General features: G+C 36.7%; 1 protein-coding gene across 1 annotated transcript in view; it reads right to left on the bottom strand.

Moving 5' to 3' along the window:
* Positions 1–2,892: 2,892 nt before the first annotated feature.
* Positions 2,893–20,988, bottom strand: part of ANOS1 (anosmin 1) — a 157,234-nt gene continuing 139,138 nt past the window's right edge. Inside the window, exons 10-14 of the mRNA XM_076357908.1 lie at positions 15,636–15,730; positions 13,248–13,419; positions 11,778–11,998; positions 8,887–9,028; positions 2,893–8,190 (exon numbers count right to left, since the gene is read on the bottom strand). Of these exons, the coding sequence (XP_076214023.1) occupies positions 8,132–8,190; positions 8,887–9,028; positions 11,778–11,998; positions 13,248–13,419; positions 15,636–15,730 (689 nt within the window). The 3' untranslated portion in view covers positions 2,893–8,131. The remainder of the gene's footprint in view (positions 8,191–8,886; positions 9,029–11,777; positions 11,999–13,247; positions 13,420–15,635; positions 15,731–20,988) is intronic.

Raw genomic sequence — 20,988 nt, 5'->3', positions numbered from 1 at the left:
CTGACTACATTATTCGACTCATAGTTTACTAAAAAACTGTATATATAATTTTTAAAAATAGGAAGATTTTTTCAGTCAAAGGTTGAATTTCAGGGAGAGAATCCCAAACTGAACTGTTCACTTGAATTACACTGCTCTATGCAAGTTTTCTGCTGAGTGATTCTGAGAACAAAGTTAGGTAAATATTAATTTTTTTATATGAAATTTAATGAAATAAAAGGATTCATTTCTTGCTATTGGTTCCACATATTTTATAAAGTTACTTACAAAAGTTACAAAATCGCCTAAAAAATAAATGTGGGATCATCTTAGGATTTTATTAAAGTATTGAGTATTCTCTATTAGTGATTGGGAAAAACACATATAAAGATAATTTAAGCTGTGTCAGCTTTGTGCTTTTTTATATTATTCAGGCACAGAAGTTTATACTGTTCCTCGTACATCTCTCTCCAGACTTCTGGTATTCATCCACATATCCTATTTTGCAGATGAATTGGGATCAGTTTTGCTCAGTTTAAGTGATGCATTTAGCTAACCTGAACACAATTTATTGTCTTAACAGCATTTATCAAGCTGCAAATATGAGTGATATCTATCAGTTTAATATGCTTCTGTGTGCTTGCTATAATTTCCTGCAACAGCATGGCTGTTGTTTAAAAAGACAGTAAGGTTTCCTATTCTCCAAAACTATATTATGTACATAATAATTTAAATGAGATACAGCTGCAGATATACTTTATATCTAAAAACTAATATTATTTTGTTGTCAAGGAGCCCTTTACTGAAATCCGCTCTAAATACATGAATGTGTATATATTATCTTAATGGCTTTATTTTTTATTGGAAAGATATGATAAACCTAAATCTTATAGCATTGAGCAGTGAAGAGAAACATGCTTTGAGTATGTCATGTATGACTAAGATTAATAAATGAGACAAGCTCTCACACTGAACATACAACAAAAGCAATGAACAGTGATCCATTATAAAACAAAACAAAAAATTGAAGTTCAGGCAAAAAGATGAGACAAATTAATACAATCTTCAGAAAAATGTAAAAATACAGGGTTCATTCACTAGTGCATCATTACAGTGTTAAGCTACTGTATAGCTCTGGTAACTCAGCCATTCATGAAGCACCTTTAGCCAATTAAATGGGATCCTTTGTGATAAGAGGTATTTCACTCAAAGCAAGAAAAATGCATATGGATCTTCTTTGCCTTCAGTATGATTCAATAAACACCAAGCAAAAAGAACAGTTGTCCCTAAGTGCTCTGAGAGAACTATTAGCATCCACCAGCTTATTCTTTTCTTGTGTATTCTTGTTTTATGAGTTACGGTCTAATTGATTTTGGCTTGCAGGTATGTTCACTGAAAGTCTGAAATATTTATATTTCAAGCCAGTATTGCAGCACATCTCAGAAAAGAAATTTAAAAGATTATTTTGAATGTTTGCAGATAACTACTAATACTGGAAATTGGATGTCTGCAAAGAAACAAATACATCAGATGATTAGCTTCTTTTTGTGCCACCTATGCTTTTCTGTCCCCAATCTGCCGCCTCTACCTTTCACTTAGATAGAAATGACAGGGTGGAAATTACAGCCTATCACTCTGCATCTACTAATAAGTATGCAGTCTGAACCATTTAAATCAGGCAAAATTTTCTAAATAAAATTATACAAATATGAAAAATATGTTGACTAATCAGTACTAATTAGCAAACCCAGAGTTACTTTTAATCATTGACAATTTTGAACCTATTGCACACAGATATTACTGGACAGCTTGTGAAAAAGACAAACAAGCTCTATTTGGTGTACAAATCTATTTGCACACAAACATAAAGGGATATTTGTGTGTAGTATATTTGCCTAACTCTCCTGAAAGATGACAACCCACTATTTCCAAAGTTGATCTTCCTTTGAGAAGAAACAGACCTCCTGAATGTAGCTTATTATTAAGTAGCATGAATAAATCACCATCACAGGTGAGGAACTGGATACAGCAAGCATTCATAAATTCTTTAGTTTCTGTGCCACACAGCGCTCTCAATAAATGCTTATAGCAAGGCATGTACTAAATATTAATCTATGTTCCTGCCAGCACCTTGAGCAGAAGCAGGAAGGCTATTAAGCACAGTCCGAAGGGGGACAGAGCAATTCGCTTCTGCTGAACTGCACCCCATTCAAATCTGCAGGAGTCTTGCACATTGGCTCTATTTCAAAGCTTACGTTCTCAGTGTTCTCCCTGGTGATTTCTCTACCCTGACAGGTGCTGCATTGCCATCGACAGGCTAACAGCCAGTGTTTTGGCTCAAGGTCTTCCTCAAGGAGGCTGGCATATAACCAGACGATGACAATGCGACACCTGTAATAAGAAAACGGAAGTAGAGAGGGGGTTTTTTTGTATTGTAAAGAGCTTTCATTGTATTAAATTTTTTATGAAATGAAATCTTTTGAGTGCATTCTGGTTTTAGATGCACAGAAGCCAAGTTGCACAGAAGCACAAGCCACAAAACCCAAACCCAAAATTATCAATACTGTTCAATATATAGCAAATTCTCTTTATTTCATATGATTCGCATCACCCAGTCATTGTCTCTTTTAATTCAATGTTGAATAAAACATTATTTGAAGTTACGGAAGGAAAAAATTAACGGCTATTTTGAATTACAGCATATAGAACACTTCACTATTTATTATGACAACTTACCTATCCATGGTGATAGATCATTCTTGTCTGGGTTTACTGAACCAAAATGGCAAACGTTACTGAAATAGTCCAACTTGCAGAGAAATTTAACTATATGGGGTTTTCTAAACATTATCCAGTTATGTAAAAGGAAAACCAAAACCAAAAATTTAAGCAGTTATTCTAATGAGAAAGCAATACCAGGAAATTTTGGAGTTTATGTTCAAGTTAACAAAACATAAATGTTTATTAGGTAAGTCAAGAGTAAGTCAAAGGTGCATCCCCAAACTAAAGATCTTGCATCTGAGAATGATAGCACATCTATGACAATTTGAAACAGCTAAATGCTTGTACTAAGACAGATTTTTATATTTATTAAAAATATAGAATTTAAATCACGGGATACGGCACTTTAAAATAGAAAACACTCCAAATCTGGTGTATACATAGATTTCACCACTATTTTCAGTCATGAAAATCTTGACTTGCAGGATCAGGCTGCTGACATAGATCCAGCAACATTTTAATTATTTTAAGTTAGTATTACAAAGGGTGAACAAATCTTCGCTGTGAACTATTCCATTAAAACAGAGAAAGAGATGGCAAGTTCTTGAGTCTAATTTTTTACTTCAAGGATTGCTTTTCAATGTAAAAGACTCAAATGATACCTAAATTTATTTTCAGATTATTTGGATCACTTTCTAAAGAAAACAAAACGCTATAGTAAACGGAGGATAAAATGGTATGACTTTATACACAATGAAATGTAAATGTAGCAAAGGTACTTGGCGTGACACTGAGTTTTCTTAGATGACTATGTCTTCTACTTAAGAAAAACAAAACTATAAATTCTGTATGGAGGAGATAATGTAGCAAGATTTCAACTTAGGATAGTTTATTACCTAAACAGTATGTACAAATTCTAAACATGAAAATAATGAGTAAAAGGAATCAGACTCTATTTACATTTACATTTTTTTACAAATTATTTTTTACAAGAAGTGTATTTTTGTTCTCTAAATAACAAGACAGACACATAAGACCAATCTTTTTGTATTACATACATAAATAAATATTGACTTTAAATGAGTATTATGGGAACATAATTTCTACAGCCAATTTGGGTAACAGAGAAGCAGTTCTGTTACCTCTACTACAATATAATTAAGTAAAAAGGAAAAATTTTACATATAGAGCTCTGTTAATTACTTTGTAAATTGTACCTTACTAATATATTCAGTAGAGGTAATACAGTCGTTACATTTCATGCCCACAACTGAACAATGAGTTTTGGCATGCAAAACCATATATAATCATCAACATCTGCAGGTATTCATTTACATTTTTTAAATAAAGGGTTTTCTTAATTATTTAAAACTACATGCAACAGCTTATTAGCATCATATTCCTGGTTACAATGCACAAGTTTGCATAACATTATTCTTAGTAATTGATGTTCACAGGTACTGATCAAAAGGGTAGGAACATACTTGGCACATAGTATAAGAAAATGAATTAATAAATAAGTCAATATCACAACTACATTTACATATACACAGAACAAAAATTTTTTTTTTTATGGTGTTGTACACGGAATTTAGAACTGCCTGGGTTCCATACTTTGTTCTATAAGGCCCTGATTTAAGACAGTATTCAAGAAAATTTTGACATCCATGCTTTATTCGAGACATCACTAAAGCTCATTCTTAGGTTTACTTCCATCCCACTGACTTCTTTTGTGCATATGGAAGTTTCCTCTTCTGCATACCTTCCTGAATCAGGGCCTGCTTATCTGAAACTCTCCCTGACTCCAGTTGAGAGCATGGAGATGAAAGTATTGTGGAATAAATTGACTCAGTATTTAGGTTTCTATACAGTTCTGCTAATGCCAACGGTAAAATTCCCATTCACATTAGCAATGAGTATTTCTTTGATTTTGTGTGTGACCATGCCAAACATTAATGTCAATGTTAGCATTGCCACACCATGTCCTCAGCTCTTTCTGAAGCCACTAAGTTGAGGATGTTCAGCATTTCAGAAGTCAGACCTCTTATTTATTGTCTGTGAGCTATATTCTTAATGAATATTCAGGATGATACACATAGTAGTACATCACAAGCTCTGTCTTATTTGAATTTCTCCTGCTCTATAAACAATTCAGAAATGGTCAAAAAAGAGATAACAAGAACAAACCATTCTCTTAAACAAAAATTACCGATGAACAAAAAAAAAGTCCACTTCACAAAGCAGTTAGCAAAAACGGCATAATCTTATAATTCTCCTTTAAGAAATAAACAAAATGCATCCTGAAGTCAACTGTCAAAACCATCAGAATCATACATAGCAAATAATACATTAGTGTAAAGGTGCAGAGTATCTAAAAACATCCCAATGTCTATATTAACTCTGTATTACACAACATCATTAGAGAAAATAAATCTTTAACTAGCGAATCAAGTAGTGAATTACAACTCTATTGCTGAATTAAATGTTTAATGTGACTTAGGCTAGTAAATTAGGACAATACCCTGTACAATTCAGCAAACAAGGCTTTATGAATTAGGCACCAACAACTTCAAATCTATACTGCTAAATTCAAAGAATAATCAGGAAGTCACTCACAGTTGGAAATTTAACATCCATGTGTGAGCTTTGTTGACCTTGTATTTTTCATTTTTGATTTGGAGGGTGACTTTAAAGGTGAGTTGATAAGCTGATTTGTAGAAGGAAAAAAATAATTTACATCTTAGTGGACTCTATATAATACGCTTGTTCAATACAATTCTACTCTATCAACTTTTTTTTTTTATATCCAGAATCTACTTTAAAAGGGAAAACCCCTCCATGCTCTTCAAAAGTACATTGTTATTTTTAAAAGTTGAATGCTTCAAAGAGACTGGCATCAGCAAACAGTAACCACTTTGATTCATTTCAGAAGAATGAGGCTCCCCCTCAGAAACCAAGACTAAGGGTATGATCGCTCAGGGTTACTAACTTCCAGTTTATGTCCAAGCCAGATTTGGCATCATTGTAATAAAGACCGACATCCGTGTTCTATGCTTTACCATGTCACTATAAATGAAACATAATTTCATTAACATTAATCAAGTCACTACAGATTTGCTCCAGCATAACTAGAATAGACTGTGATTGAAAGGTTTGTACAGAAGTTTTCAGAGAAGCCTGGGGTAATTACTTTCCCTGATCCCGCTGACTCCTCCTCTCAGCAAACACCACGGAGATCACTTCTAGCTTTACCGATGCCCTGTGCAATCTAAATGTCGAAGCAGTGCTGCACGCTGGCCTGATTCAAATTGTGTTTTCTTTGTAAAGACTTGTACACATGAAACATTTCCATCCTGACAAAAGTCTCTGAGACTCTGGCCTTCTTCCAAAATTGAAAATAAACCTTTATACTACAGATTTTATGAAGAAGAGTTCGTCTGTTTATTTGCTAATGTATTTTGGAAAAGGGGAGATGACAGAGTGATAGAGGAAGGAATTAAAAGCACCATAGCCTTTAACATTTTTAAAACTACTGTTAAAGGCCCAAACCATGTAGCAATAGAAATTTTCTGGAAAAGTTCTTGGTCACTGAGTGCATATGAAAAAAGACAACAAGCAAAGCAGAAAGAGAATGGCAAAAAAGAGCCCTTTAAAACCGAAGGTAGAAATGTAGGAAAACTGGAATGAGCAAATGATCAGAAATTAATTCAGTTTCCTTCACTCCTTGTGGTATCAACCTCCATGGAACAAAAAGCTATAAATTTCAGTATAGACAAACTGTATTTGAATATTTTGTGAATGCTCTACTATGATAAACATAACTCTGATCCTCAGTTTCAGGTATGTATTTCTTTTCTCCATATTTGCCTTCCCCAAAACTGTTTGTCATCAAGAGAAGGAAAATATATTTAGCACTGATGTCTGAGCTCCTCTCACTGAATATCTCAGGCAAATAAGAAGGACAGGTGAGTCTTTAGCATCTGCTGGTAGAAAATGTGGCCACCTTGTCAAGTTTGACTACTAAGCCTCATCATATGATGGTTCAGGGAGCAATGGAAACTGTGCCAAAGAATGCAGGAGCACTTTGAACATCTTGAACATGAGAAGCTGATTATGAGTATTTGTATGGACGTTTATTGGCAGATACTTTCCACCCTCTCGATAATAAATCCAAGCAGTTTCTGTTTACTATGGAAGGATGTCTCTCTGTGTGGCAAATTATTCTAGACAGTTTATATTGCACAATAAGGCAATATGAATTCCCTTATGGTTAAAAAGGGCACCCTTCTGTCTAAATTTGAAAAATGCATTCAAATAAACTATAAGCCAATGTTTTCCAGATGCCAGAATATTGTCACATAATTCTTTCTGTAAGCAGAATAGCATGGAGCCAATACATCCATCCTTCTGTTCAAAAGATCCACGGGGAAAAGAGATACATGCATCAAAAGCCAAAGCCAAAAAGTAGCTCTACGGCTACTTGAATAATAAACGTGCCTCAGAATTTGAATTTCTAAAATGTTCATGTTAACTATGCAGATTTTTAACTAGAAAATTGGTGTTTCATTTCAAGATATTATTATACCTTGAAATATTATATATGAAAAAATTATAAGTGGGATTTTAAAAGTCATTCTTCCAGGCCCTATCAATTAATTGTATTAATTGCCATAGATTTTCAACAATTCTGTTATTTGCCATTTGTTTCTTTACAATGGTACATCTACCCTGCATATTTTTTAGCTATTAACTATGTTAATACAAGATCTACATGCTAAAACATTACCATTTCAGAACAGATGGTTGATACAAATGTATCGTCATTCTCCTCTGTGGTGATACTGCAATTATTAAATACTGACTATTTTAGGGTTTCTGCTGCTGGTATTTATTTTACTTATGTCCTTATTTCAGACATCTGGAGATCTTTAATAGCAAAATACACTAGGGCTTAAACTGGTGACAGGCAGAGCTTTAAGTAAAATAGATCATTAAACACGCTGATAAGAACGTGGCCTTCGGTGTTCAAAAGTACGTATACATCACGGGACAACCTTGCAAATATTAATGTTGAAGTCACTAAGAGAAAAAGCTGTATACACTGCACCGTTTCAATCTACTTTAAACACAGAAATACAAAAACATTATAATGAACGCATTTTTGATTTTCTCACAGGCGTTGAGTTGGATGCGATCTTCAGTTTGTTGAATAGTGGTGGTACTGAAATGATACTTGCTGTATGTTTCATCCTGGCCTTGGTGCAAATACAATTCGTCATGGCTAAACTACAGAGAAGTAGATACAAATCGTACAAGATGGTGACTTCCACTGGAAAACTGTGTTCATTGCTCCTACAGATGTGCCTTTTCCTAGCCTCCATTTGGGAGCTCAGTTTGTCTCTCAGTTATTTGCATAATCATCTGAAACAGTCTAATATTTCTCTGGGGGTGCCTTGTAGTGATGTGGATGAAGTTGTTTCAGATGAGGTCCTAAACAAAAGAGTAGGAAAATATGCACATATCAAACCCTGAATATGTAACGCTATCATTTATCCGTACTAAAAAGTCTTCGTGAAGCCTTCAGCTTGCAATCCTTCAGCTTGTAAGTGAACTGCCTGGGCCGACAACTATGTGCATGTCCAGTCCAGACAACTTTAGTGACTGTGAAAGGACAAAAGGATTCAAGCAGATGAATCTTGGACTAATTCATTATACTTTTTGTTGAGCTTCGCAACATTGAGCTGTACTTTTCAGAAACTTATAAAATGCTGGAAATGGCCATTAAGAGTTCTGCACTGCTTTAGAGATATGATCAGGCTCTAGCCATGCTGGACTGAATGCACCCAGAAAAATCTAATCTTGAAAGCTAAGCAATCCCAGGCCTAGGCGGTACTTGGAGGACAGACCATCTTTGAATCCCAGGTGCTATAGGCTTAAGCCAAAGAGCTGTGGCGGAATGAATGGCAAATGTCAGACCACAGAAACTGAGTGAGAGAAAGACTGCATTTGCTTCCATCATTGCTGATGGACAGTTACGGGGGGGAAAAAACAGTATTTTCATGCATCTTAAATTCATGGAATGCTACTGTAACCAATAAAGACTCTAAGGCCCAAGCTAACTGTTTACATGTGGAGGACTGAAGTTCTGTAACACGTAACCACATGTCAAAATGGGGTACTACTTACTGTGGGGTGAAAATGGAGGAAGGTCGGGTGTTCGGAACGATTTTATTGTAGCTGGCCCTTCCCCACCAGTCGTCAGCACTTGAACTTCCAAGCGGTACAGCATCGATGGCCTCAAATTGGGCACGGTAAGTACATAATGATCCTGAAATTAAATAAATCGCGTTAATTTTCAGAGCATCTAAAAATAAAACATAGTTGATCTACTCACAGAAAGCAGTGGTTTAAACAGGTTCTGTCACTCAGCATCCACAGATTATTTTCTTAGAATTCTGTTAAAAGGATTTAACGTATGCATCACTTTGTTGAGAGGGTTTGTTCTGAATTTTTTGCTTGCCATTGCCTTTGAGCATACTTTTTTACCACAATGTTATGGTTTCATGTGTAAGAGGTCCAAGTTGTTCCTTAGTGTTCTTGAAAATGGATGATGTGTTCATCACTAAAAAAACAATAAAATTAACTTCCTAATCATTCTTTTTAATAAACAAACATGTTCATTATGTAAACTTGTTTTTGTTTTGGATCTGTCTGTGAATTCCACTAATTGGTAAATTAATTCATGGCAATTCGCACGTCTGGCCCCCTGCTGCAGCTAGTGAAAATAAGGGTGGCTATGCAGATTTCAACATATTTGTCCCAATTACACCATGAGAAGCTGCCCTTCTATTCTTAATCCCGTTTTTGGCATGATGCCCTCAATTTTCACTGCTCCATACCTTGCATGGTCACTTACACCTGTGAAAAATAATTTCAGAGTAAGTTTATAAATGCTCCCAAATGGGAATACATCTAACTAAAGACTGAAGGGCATTAAGGGATCAGAAGTCCTGATTCACCTTATTCCAAGCTGAAAAGGACCAGTCCCAGGAAGGGGACAGCTGGGCAGTGACACCAGCAGTGCGGGCACAGTGTGCTCCTGCAACCAGCCAGGCTGGGCCAGCCAGGAATTTGCAGGGCAAGTTTCCCTGGCTGGCACTGCACCCAGCACCATGCAGGGGGACCTAGGCGGGCTGTGGGAATAACTGAAAATCTGCTGTTGCTGCCAGAGCAGACAGTAAGGGGGAAAAGAGAGAGAGAAAAGGTAGGGGGAAATGTGTAGTTTTACTGCCAAATTAGCGCATTTTCTGAGATGGGGCTGCTCTTAATAGACCTTGCTGAAGCTGTTCCACCTCGTGTAACATACTGAACAGGTCGGGGAGAGAGAGGAGTGCATACATTGCACTCATACACTCACGCTGCTCATTCAGGCACTCCTCCGGCAGTTGGGACCTGTGGGTTTCAGCCTCCACTGTGTAAATATTAATTTTTTATCAGTCAGAGGCTACCAATGAGAATGAATGAATGATCCTCACCATAAAATACCCTGCATTCTGGTGGTTTCTGAGAGGTAGGAGATACTGTTTCAGCTCAAACCAGAGTTTTCTTAACCAGTTGCCATAAATGGACAGAGAGGTACATATAGTGATAGATAATTAAATAAAAGGAATCTCCAGACTCTACAGTAGTGAAAACAGAGGAAAACAAAGATAAAAAATTAAAGCATAACACAGTGCAAAGGAGTGTTTTAAATAAAACTTTATCTATATTTCAGACCTAACTGGACCAAAAGCTTAAAAAAAGGAATAGAAATTCTGAATAAAACGTATGCCCGCTCCTAAAAAAAGAGATGAAAACTGAAGTGAAAAGTAACATCTCATGGTCTGTAACTTTGCTTATCATTGTGCTAAAGTGGCTGTTTGCAGCCAAAGGTCTGTGACTGAGTAACCACTTCAGATAATCTTGCAACATGGCTTGCTGAAGAGACCACGGCTGTATCTGCACCGTGATTCCGCTCTGGACTGTGGGTCGAGCTTTGAGTGAATTGGTGCAGATCACACCAAGTCTGTATTAAGCTGCAACAAAACAGCTCTGCACGCTGCGTGGTAGCTTGCCCCATAGTTTTAGAGCATCCGCGGTCAACTTTGTTGCTCTCTCCCAAAACAACAGGCTTTGAAACACGGGTGCCCTAGCCTTAGGTCAGTCCACTAGGAATTAAGACAGAACGGTGAGAACCTTGCCTTGGATTTGTGGAAAACATGTTGAATGTAAGATGTGTCCAACAAAACATTTTACGCATTCTTTGATGAAACGAATGTTGTGAAAAGATTTTCAGTCAGCTCTGCTCTAGACACAATTGCCTTGACCCACTTCCCTGAAGTGAATGGAGAGACTCCCAACGTTGTTAGCTGACTTTGGATCAAGGCCAGCTGCTTAAGCCCTTTTGTTGACTTTGGTGGATCTGGCAACAGAGTCTGAATGAAGTGCTCTTCACCTGCCTCTGCCAGAGGAGGAACTGAAATAGCAAAGGCCACCTTAAAGCAAATAGGGGGAAGAATTCAAATTGTTAATTCTCACACTTTCAATAAACAGTGAAACCTAGTTACCCTTTAATTATTTGTCTGCTGGACAATGGTGCGTATTGGCAGAGGGGGAAGTGATTTTTATTTTTCTTAGAGCAATGAATGACTCGAAGAGAAAATTCTCTTAAATCCATCGACTTGGACACCAAATAATTAGTAAAACTATAGTAACCACCAAGTTGAACAGCCTGATCATCAAAAGAAAATAAAAACTATTACCACACAGATGATCTTTTCCTCCCTTCAGGCATTTCTCAGACAATGGTTGCTAATTTGACAATTGTGAACATTAAAATGTTTGATGTGTCATCAAGAAGAGTAGCTGTGCTTTGTTTCTCCAGCAAGGAGGAAAAATTAAGCACTTCCTGCTCCAATTTGCCTGCAGAGCCAGAGAACGCTATGTGTGACATCTGCAGCACCACTAAACATTAAAAATAGGCCACATACACACACACTTATGAAGCCGCTAGCAAAGGAAAGTAACAAACAACTTACTGCTGGCAGTATCTGCGACTGCGAAATGATGCTGTTGGGTAAGCTGTTCTGCCGGCTTTCTGTGGTTACTTCTGCCCAAGTGACTTGAAACCCTGTCATGGGCTGGTGAAGGTCTGCCTTAGATATCTTCCAGGAAAAATGACCAGTGATGTTACCTTCCTGGACAATGAAAGACGCAGATAGATTCTCGGGTTTGGCCAACACTTTGGGTAGAACTGGCACTATAAATTTGGAAAGCAAAAAGATAAGCTAAACTTTGAGAGATAATGTTCAATAATGTTCATTTTGTTCCACAAATCAAGGTCAGACAGAGCTCTCTTTCTGGTGTTACCCAGGATCCTGACAGCTTTCTGCCATCGCATTTTCACTGTGAACCAAAGTCTGTCTTTGATATATTCTCTTGGCATTTTGTGCCACATTTAAACTTCAAATCAAATACTGTCAGCTGCAGGCGACAGAAAGGAAAGCCTATGGCATGTAAAGGCATAAGTGCTTCATTCACAGGCAACCATCCTGCTGCTCCTCTGTATTTCAGAATGCCTAAGCTCCAGTTTCCAATTTTGGGACCACAAGAAAAACCACAGGATAGCACAGAACTCCATGATGCAGGCAAAAAGTAAAATTAATGCTCTAAAACTGTAGTACAAGTTAATAGGGGCACTCTGATTAGGGGAAACATATGCCTGAGTTGCAGTAGCCCAGGAATAAGGTTGTAATGCTGGAAACTGCCAAGAGGGGCGGTCAGGAAATGGCAATGATGGCCAGCAGGACACAAAGCACGGGAGTACCCCTGGGGACAGCAGGGACTCAAAGTGAGAGGGTCACCCTCTGGCTGAAGAGAGATGTTTCCAGACTTGGCTGTGCAAAGCCACGGCTGACCTGACCTAGTGCTGACAAACAGCCCTGCTTCAAGTGGGTGGCTGGACTAGCTGACCCCAGAGGTCCTTACCAACCAACATCTCCATGATTCTGCAATTTTCTGTAACCCTCTAGCTATACCTACCATCATGGCAACACTGTAAAAGGTATAAGAGTGCCTTTATTTGTTATTTGAGAGCAGAATTAACCTAAACAAAATCAAACTGAAAAAGCAGCTTGAATCAGTAGCAAAACATTCAAAAGATGGGTCATGCCAGCATAATTATGTTTACAGTTATCATCTGTCATTATAATGAATATAACTGGGAAACTGTTCCTCCTTACAAAAATAAAAACTCTGTAATAACAAATGTCATCGTATGTTTATAAACAAGCCACTAAAATTATCACCTTATTGACAAAATAGTAACATGGTAGCCAAAATCTATACTGCTCTGTATTTTAGTTGTTTTTTCTCATAAGCATTAGTCATATTTTTATTTGTTATGAATCTTTCATTTCCCATTTTAGAATTGCTCTTAAAGACTTTTTTTTTTGGTAATTATAAATGCATGTGAAACTATTTGGCTACTTCTCTAGATCATGCCTTACCTCCTTCAGCAGGGCAATTAATGTGCTTGTGGTTTTTTTCTTTAAATGCAGAGCAAGGTGGGGTAACAAAGAAAATACTCTCAGCTTTATAACGACCTTTAGATTTTGCAGGCAAAACAGTTACTTTATATTTGCATGAAAATGACAGATCCTTCAGAATCATGTAGTTTTCCTAGAAGAAAAACAAGAAGATCACATGCTGCAAACAGACCTCTAGAAAAAAAAATAGAAATTGAAAAATTAGGTTGGCAGAAGATGAAAAGTTTTGTCCAATAAAATATTGTCCTGATATGCTTAACACATGCCAACATGGCTTTTACTCAGAGAACAAAGCAAACATTGCCTATGTTATGATTATTTTCAGTAGCAAAATATATTAGCATGGTATTTGGATATGTCCTTCAATTCTACAGAGTTCCTTCACCACGCTGCATCAAAGCAACTGGCTTCTAACATTTAGAACAGTCTCTCTGACATGATGGCAATGGGGGTAGCAATGTGAGGATGTAAATACTAATCAAATTAAATAAATGTAAGAAAGCTGAGTTAAACTGCTGTAAATGACAGGCTTCATCTACATTTAACTTTTTAAAAGCACATTCAAAGTACAGCAATGGCATTATTTTTTCAGCTTTAGTACATTAACTACTTCTACCTTCTTATCAGGAAGAAAAGCTCCACAGCTGAACTACAAAGCGCAATTCTCTGTTTAAAGACAATGATTGGAGAAGAAAACTTTACACAAAGTCTAAGTGTCCTGCTAAATTCTTACTGTTGTCAAAAGTACTTTTAAAAATCACAGCCTGAAAGCTTTAGCACAAATCATATATGAGAAAAGAATGTTCGGGGGGGGGGGGGGGGGGGGATGGGGGGGTCTGGGAAAATATCCAATCATACCTTACTGGCTAAGGTCAAAAGTCTTTCACTGCCTTTTAGATCTTTACTTCCCTTCCGAATCAATAATTTCCAGCGTTCTTCTGCATAACTCCTTCTTTTTCCTAATCCCAAACTGGATTAGTCTAACCTTCACTTGGAAGGTCATTTTCGACGGGACATAGAGATTGGGCTGAGAATGGACTTGACTCCCCGCCTTCCGCCTGCCGGGAGAGTGCTCTAATAGGCTTGACTTCTGCTTAAAATTGTGACAGGACTATTTTTAGTTATTGTGACAGGGCCTAAATGCTCAACACTGGAAACGTAAGGCCTTTATCTACCTTGACCTATCATATTCAGTACCAAACCTTTTGTAGCATCAACCTTCTTCTGTTTGCTTGTAATTATTTTCTTCCTCAAAAGAAACACAGAGTTTCCCAAAGTAGATTGGACCAATTACTGTAAGATGATTGAGAGGAAATAAATGAACTAATACCACAATGCATTTGGGCAGATGTACAAAGAGTCGTTCCTGACCTCTAGTGGAAATAAACTTCTTAAATGTTAACTTTCTCCTATCTTCAGTGTGCATAACTTGAAATATTGGGACTGATCATTACATTATGTCACAATCATTTTTTTAATCGATCTCTAATATTTGCTTTGCTGACCCCATGAAGCAGTAAATCTTACAAGCTAACAGCCTTCTGTATGAGAAATTATGTCTTTTGATTTACTCTACTTTTACGTGCCATTAACTCCACCGAATTGATCCAGTAGTACAGGTCAGGGCAAGAAGGAAAGGTGAATTGTGATTTCTTCCATTCTCCATAACCCACTAAATCAATTGTGATGTACCAATCGCATTACTGTGTTGTTCAAATAATGCGTTACAGAGATGGATGACACCAGATTGCAAACAAATTGAGTACGAAGAACTGCCACTGCGATATATATTTGGGCTGACATGTACTTACATAGAGCTTTTTTCCTTATCTGATATCTATCTGACTTCCAGATTTAATGTCGAATATTTTTCACCTATGGTCCTTTTTTCTTATTCTATTATTCTCCTCAGGGTTGTGAAACCCACCTGCATGTCTAAAAGAAAACCTAGTTTATTAATTACTATTATTACTGTTCAGTATTTGCACGGTGCTAGAGTCCTACAGTATGTATTGTAGATAAAGCTTCATGCTCTATATGCTGTAGAAATATATAAGTACTTAGCTAAGAAATTTGTTTGCCTGCTCTTGCTTTCTGAATAACACCGACAAAAAAAAAAAAGATTTTAGCCTAGTGTGGATTTAAAAAAAACCCCCAAAACCCACCAAACAAAACAGTCCAGATGATGCATCATTTTTATCTTTTGCCAAAGAGGAACATAAAAAAGAAACATTCTTACTTATCTATGAAACACGGTATAAAGCATACTGTGTTATGTTACAGAACCATCCTTTCTCTTGCTGCTTAGAAGCTATTCAGAGTCAAGCAGAAGGCTGGACGGAGACTTACGTAAGTCAGCTCAGTTACTTTCCCAAGTCCTTTGGTGTCATTGTGTGCACAGGACTCCAGTAACCAGTGGACTTGGAATTGATTCATGCTGAGATCTAAATGGTATAAAAAGAGAGGAAAAGACATTTATAATTATACTTTCACCATTGCAACTTTTCTGGCTTCTCTGGATAAAAATAGAAGGAGTTTTAAGTATCACAGAGCTGGTAGTTCCTCAGTTCCTACGCATCCTTCAACAGAGTGGGGAAAATATTATACACTTACATAATTTAAACCTTATATCAGCTAATGGAGATAACTTTAAAAATAGTGAACTGGCATTTTCAGATATGTAAGCATATGCTGCTTACATCTTTTAAAAAATCAAGCATTTAATTTGTGCCTGAAAAAGAAAATCTTGATGCTGCTACTTCTGAACATCCTGCAAATGATGGAAATGACTTTGTGTCAACTGCCTGTGACTGTTTATATTGTCAGAGCATTGCAATACTGCTGCCTGGCACTGCTTGAGAAATCTGTGCCTGAAGACATGTGAAAACGTCTGTAAATGCCTGAGCTTTCTCCTTTCAGAATCCATCGTAAGACCTGTTCAGTATCTGTGCAAATAAAATTCTAGTCTTGACTCTTAGGAGTAATACCAAAGGCTTGAGTTTGCTCCCATTTAAATCAATGACAAAACTTGCCGCAGTATCAATAGTATAAGCTTTCAACCAATTTCCAGTTCTTCTAGCTTCCTGTCTAATAGTGATTGCATAAGGAAGCAAAACAAGGGGAATAAAGAATTAGACAAAAGAAGAAAAGCTCATCAGGTAGTGCACATACATCCTGTCATTTTTCTGGATTTAGTTCTCCTCTACCTTTATAGAGGGGGTGCAATATTATGTCTGTTATTATTAATTAGCTTGGTATGACATAGCCACTAGTGCCAAGTGCCTGATTGTGGGTTTCAGGAGGGAAAACAAATATCTTTGATGCCTTAAGGGCTGATCTGGCATTAGACTGCTATGAGCAATTTGGATGCAGAAGGGAAGGATTGTAAACTAAAGAAAAAATAAGTAGTGTCTGAATGGTATTCTGGTAAAAAAACCCGATTAGAAGCTCCTTGAAATAGATTTTTGCAGCAGCTATCTTCATAACACCATGTATGCTAATTATTTGTGTGGTTTCTTTCGAAACCCAACATTTTTTTTTCAAAAAGAAATCTACAAAGAAATAACTTGCTGCCTTATGATCATTCCCTCTCCTTTAAAAATAAAGAAAGAAATAGATGTGCTTTCACTTGCCTCTTAGTTGCTGAGCTTTCCCACTTGAAGTGCCTATTGGATGAAGACACAAACTCACAATGCCTTTGTAAGTAGGTTTCATCTGATTTCATCTCTTCCAGTTCACTCAATTATTGCCTATCACCTGCTTGCACCCCTCTCCTGGGAGAAACAAACAAAACACCTAGCTTCTTGGGACCTGAAAACTTTGTGCTGCTACATTAATGATGTACACTCTGTGCCAATTAACCACAGTGAATCTGTTATTGATTGTATATTATCTGATAATCACAACTTATTATTTGAAACTGTCTGCATGTAAGGTGGACTGCTCTTTGTAAAGCTACAGATTGGCTATTTTCACTTATAATAACTTCCATTTGCAATCCATACATAAATTGCTCTCTCTTTGCTAGAGATTATCCAAGCCAATTAGGCCTTGCCATTATCCAGCCGTCAAGAACTGGTTAAGACACATACCTCAGGTAGGTCACTGAATATCACTACATGGGCAACTGGGGAAAGATAAATCCCAAGCATCAAGAGCTTACAACAGCTCAGCATCCAGATACACCAGTGTAGAGGTTTACTAAGCCTCTGTTCAGAAATGTAATTAAAGAGGTTGTAACCCAAGGTATTTGCTATTTCCAGCTCCTGGCACAGTAGAATTCTGTTTAGATTTTATTGCAGCTCCGCCTCTATTCCTTATGTGAGCTTCTGCTCTCAGGCAGTTCTTTTCTTCCTTCCTACTTCTCCTCTCCTGCATTAGGAAACCCTTAGTAACCCATTTGTAAACAGCTGTGGTTTCTGATAACCTATCTATTTGAGCTAGAAAATCAGGAAGAGCTTAAAAAAAATTGTTATTTCACTTCCTATCAACTTGGACTGTAAATGTAGGATGAAGTATTTTAATAAACATAATTTCAATTCTTTTCATTGAAACAAAATGAACAAATGAATCTTGTATTTGATAGTTCCCACATCTGGTATTCTGATAACAACCTATATTGAAAAGACAGGATTTTCTTTCTTTTCAGTATGCAATTAAAGTTATTTCAAAAAGTTTTTGCATACATATATAAAAGTACATCAACTGCTATAAACTGGAATGCATCAGGACAGCACCAGCTAAGTTCATCCAAAACTTTTCATTACAACAGGCCTTTTTGACTTCCCTAAACTTTTACTTTCAAGACTAAAACTTCTTCAGTTCTCATCTCCACCTTTGTGATTGCTATTATCTAAAAGATTTGAACATAAGCATGTTAATTGATTTTTGTTAAAAAGAAGAATGTAAAAACAATTGACAACAATAAAAACAATTTTCTCCTTTTAAAAAAATCTATCCTGTCAGGGCCTAAAGCCTGAGTAATTTGGGTTGCAAAACTGAAATATAATAGGGAAGTAGCTCCTACTTGAGACAGAAACTTTTTTAAAAATAGGCAAAGGTGGGACATTTTGTGATTAAATAAAGCTAGAAGCATGAAAACCTCAAAGTGTATGTGTATGCATACTAAATAACAAGGCTGGTTTAGAAATTATCTTTAAATTTTTTAAAAGCAAAAGGAGACAAGATGTATGGAATGATCTAAAAAGCCACATAAGAGGCTTCAAAAAAATGATGAAGACATGCATTTGTTTTATAAAGTTACTCATAAAGCTTATGGCTCTAGAGTTTCGTTTTTATGCAACATTATACATCTGATTTTGTGTTTACAGCACGTGCAAAAGAAAAGCTTCTCCCCGCCTTCTTTCAGCAATATACATTCTCCTCGTGAGATCACTACTATAATTTTATTTAGATTTTTGTTTTCAGCTGTCCATTACAAACTCAGTGGTAGGTACTGGACAAGTGATGCAAGCTGCAGTCTAGCTCAATGTCAGCCACTACCACCAAAGCTAATGGTTCTGAATTAAGCCCAGCTGAAGTTAATACATCATAACCCACAGCCACATCTTTGTCTGAAAAGTAATTTGAGTAGTTAATATTAACAGAATATCCAGTATCTAATGGGACTGATTTTGGCCATTTTTATCAGAAAGCTCTGCTATCCCTTCTAGAATAGGTACATAACACTGAAAAGAAACTGCTGGACTCCTTCAGTCTGGCTCCCTGATATTTCAGATGTCACATTATAAAGCCTTTTTTGTGTATAATCAATCTCCTTCGTAATAGTTTGGAGTTTTCTTGATCCTGTACTTTGAATTCTAAGTCTTTATAAAGCTTTATAACATCATTGTTCTCATGGTTAGAAAGTATACCATTTAACACTAAAAAGACTGACGCTTGCACAAACAGCAAGCATTCATCTTTCCCAGAACTCAAAATATTTGTATAGAAACACTGAACTTGAAGGACATACTAAGTGCTAGCACTCGTTCGAGCAGCTCTGAGCTTGTGAAATTAGTCAACATAATAATCAGTTAAGAACTTCTTAAAGGACTGTTACAGCAGACAGCTTATTCAAACAATTACTTTTATTCTCAAGTTTCTTTAAAAAGAAAAAAAAAATTAAAAAATAAAAAGCAAACCAGAAAAATTACATTTAAAAATCCCTGTAAAGTTACTGTCATGGACATGACCTTCAGCTGCTCAAGCTAAAGATTTCTTGATGTTTCAGACAGTTGCACAAAACTAATCCTCCCAAATAAACTAATAGCTAGTGGTAATTATTTTGGCTATGATTTTTAAAGTAAATTTTCTGAAGTATAAAATTAGTTCCTAGCCTTAAGAAAACATTCCTATACAGACATCACATGAGCATGTTCTTAAAATTCCACATACGCTTAGCTGTTTTACTGAACAAGGGTATGCAGCCAACTTTGTTGGACAGAAATCTTAAATGTCTAACTCGAAATGTATTGATCAGGGGATGCTCTAAAGCATGTTGAAAAGATGTCTGTTTTGATCCCCTCCCTCCTATGTCTCACTCAAAAAAGCCTTTAACTCCACATGAGTATCTCCACAAAGCGCTCTCTCTATCAATTGTGTTTATGAAGATGTTCTTCATCAGATTTATCTTCTTTCTCCCCCTCCCCAACCTAAACTCTTTAGTTCCATTCCAATTAAAATAAATAAATATATTTCAGATTTTTTTTGGGGAAATGCACATTTATGCTGTAGCTTTAAGCTGTAAAAGCAGCTCAAAATCTCATTAATGCCAATGCCAAATACATTGTATGCACAATTTAAGCATCTTAGATTGAAAAGTTTAGCTTAAAGTACTGCAACACATCCTAAGTCATGGCTGCACGATGCTTGGTAGGCATACCCTAGGCCTACATTCTACATTTGCTAAATCTCATCATCTCCCCTCAGAATTTGAAGCTCGAGACCCATTCAGAAAAATCACCCAACACAATGCCAGGTAACTCTGCAACTTTTCCTAGCTGGAATTTCTGGTTTAAATAGTTCTACAATTTATTGAAAATAAACTAAATAAAAAAGTAATCTCCTTTCCCCATCTTTGCCAACATTTTCCACATTTCTGTTCTGCTGTACATTTCCATTACTGCCAGCCATGTGAACAATTTCATCTAATGTGGTTTCTTTTTTTCTACCATGCTACTGCAGACAGCTCCTTTCTTTGCCTGAAATATTTTTTTCTGCTTTATATTACATTTATTGTTGCAGAAGGGTGCCAACTTGACAATCATGAGGAACTGAAGTCTGCTTTGTAGCTAGAAAACTGGCATAGCATAGGCAGGAACAGCAGTGAAGTTTGTTCACACGACCCAACGCCACCAATACAACAACAACCTACTATCACTCCAGGAGACCAGGTAAACAGATTTAAGAGGTATGTATTTCTTTGTATTCCTGTGATCTACAGCAAGAAAATTGCAGCAGACTGTTTTGGGAACTGGAGCTAGTTCTGCCACTGGTTTGCTGGAGGTCTTTAGGCAAAGCGCTTCATGGCTCCTTACCTCTGTTCCACCCCTGGCAAGCGGTGATAATGATAACGGTCTCTGCTGTAAAAGTATTTCAGCTCTAGAATTTTATATTGTTCTGTTTGGTGGGTGGTTGTTGGAATGATGGATCTCTACAATTTGGTATAAAAATGCCGATTAATGCCAGCTGTGACAGCACT

Source organism: Aptenodytes patagonicus, chromosome 1 (assembly GCF_965638725.1).
Source record: "Aptenodytes patagonicus chromosome 1, bAptPat1.pri.cur, whole genome shotgun sequence".
In the NCBI taxonomy this organism is placed as follows: domain Eukaryota; kingdom Metazoa; phylum Chordata; class Aves; order Sphenisciformes; family Spheniscidae; genus Aptenodytes; species Aptenodytes patagonicus.
Note: the sequence above shows the minus strand (reverse complement) of the source record. Positions and strands in the feature narration are given on the sequence as shown.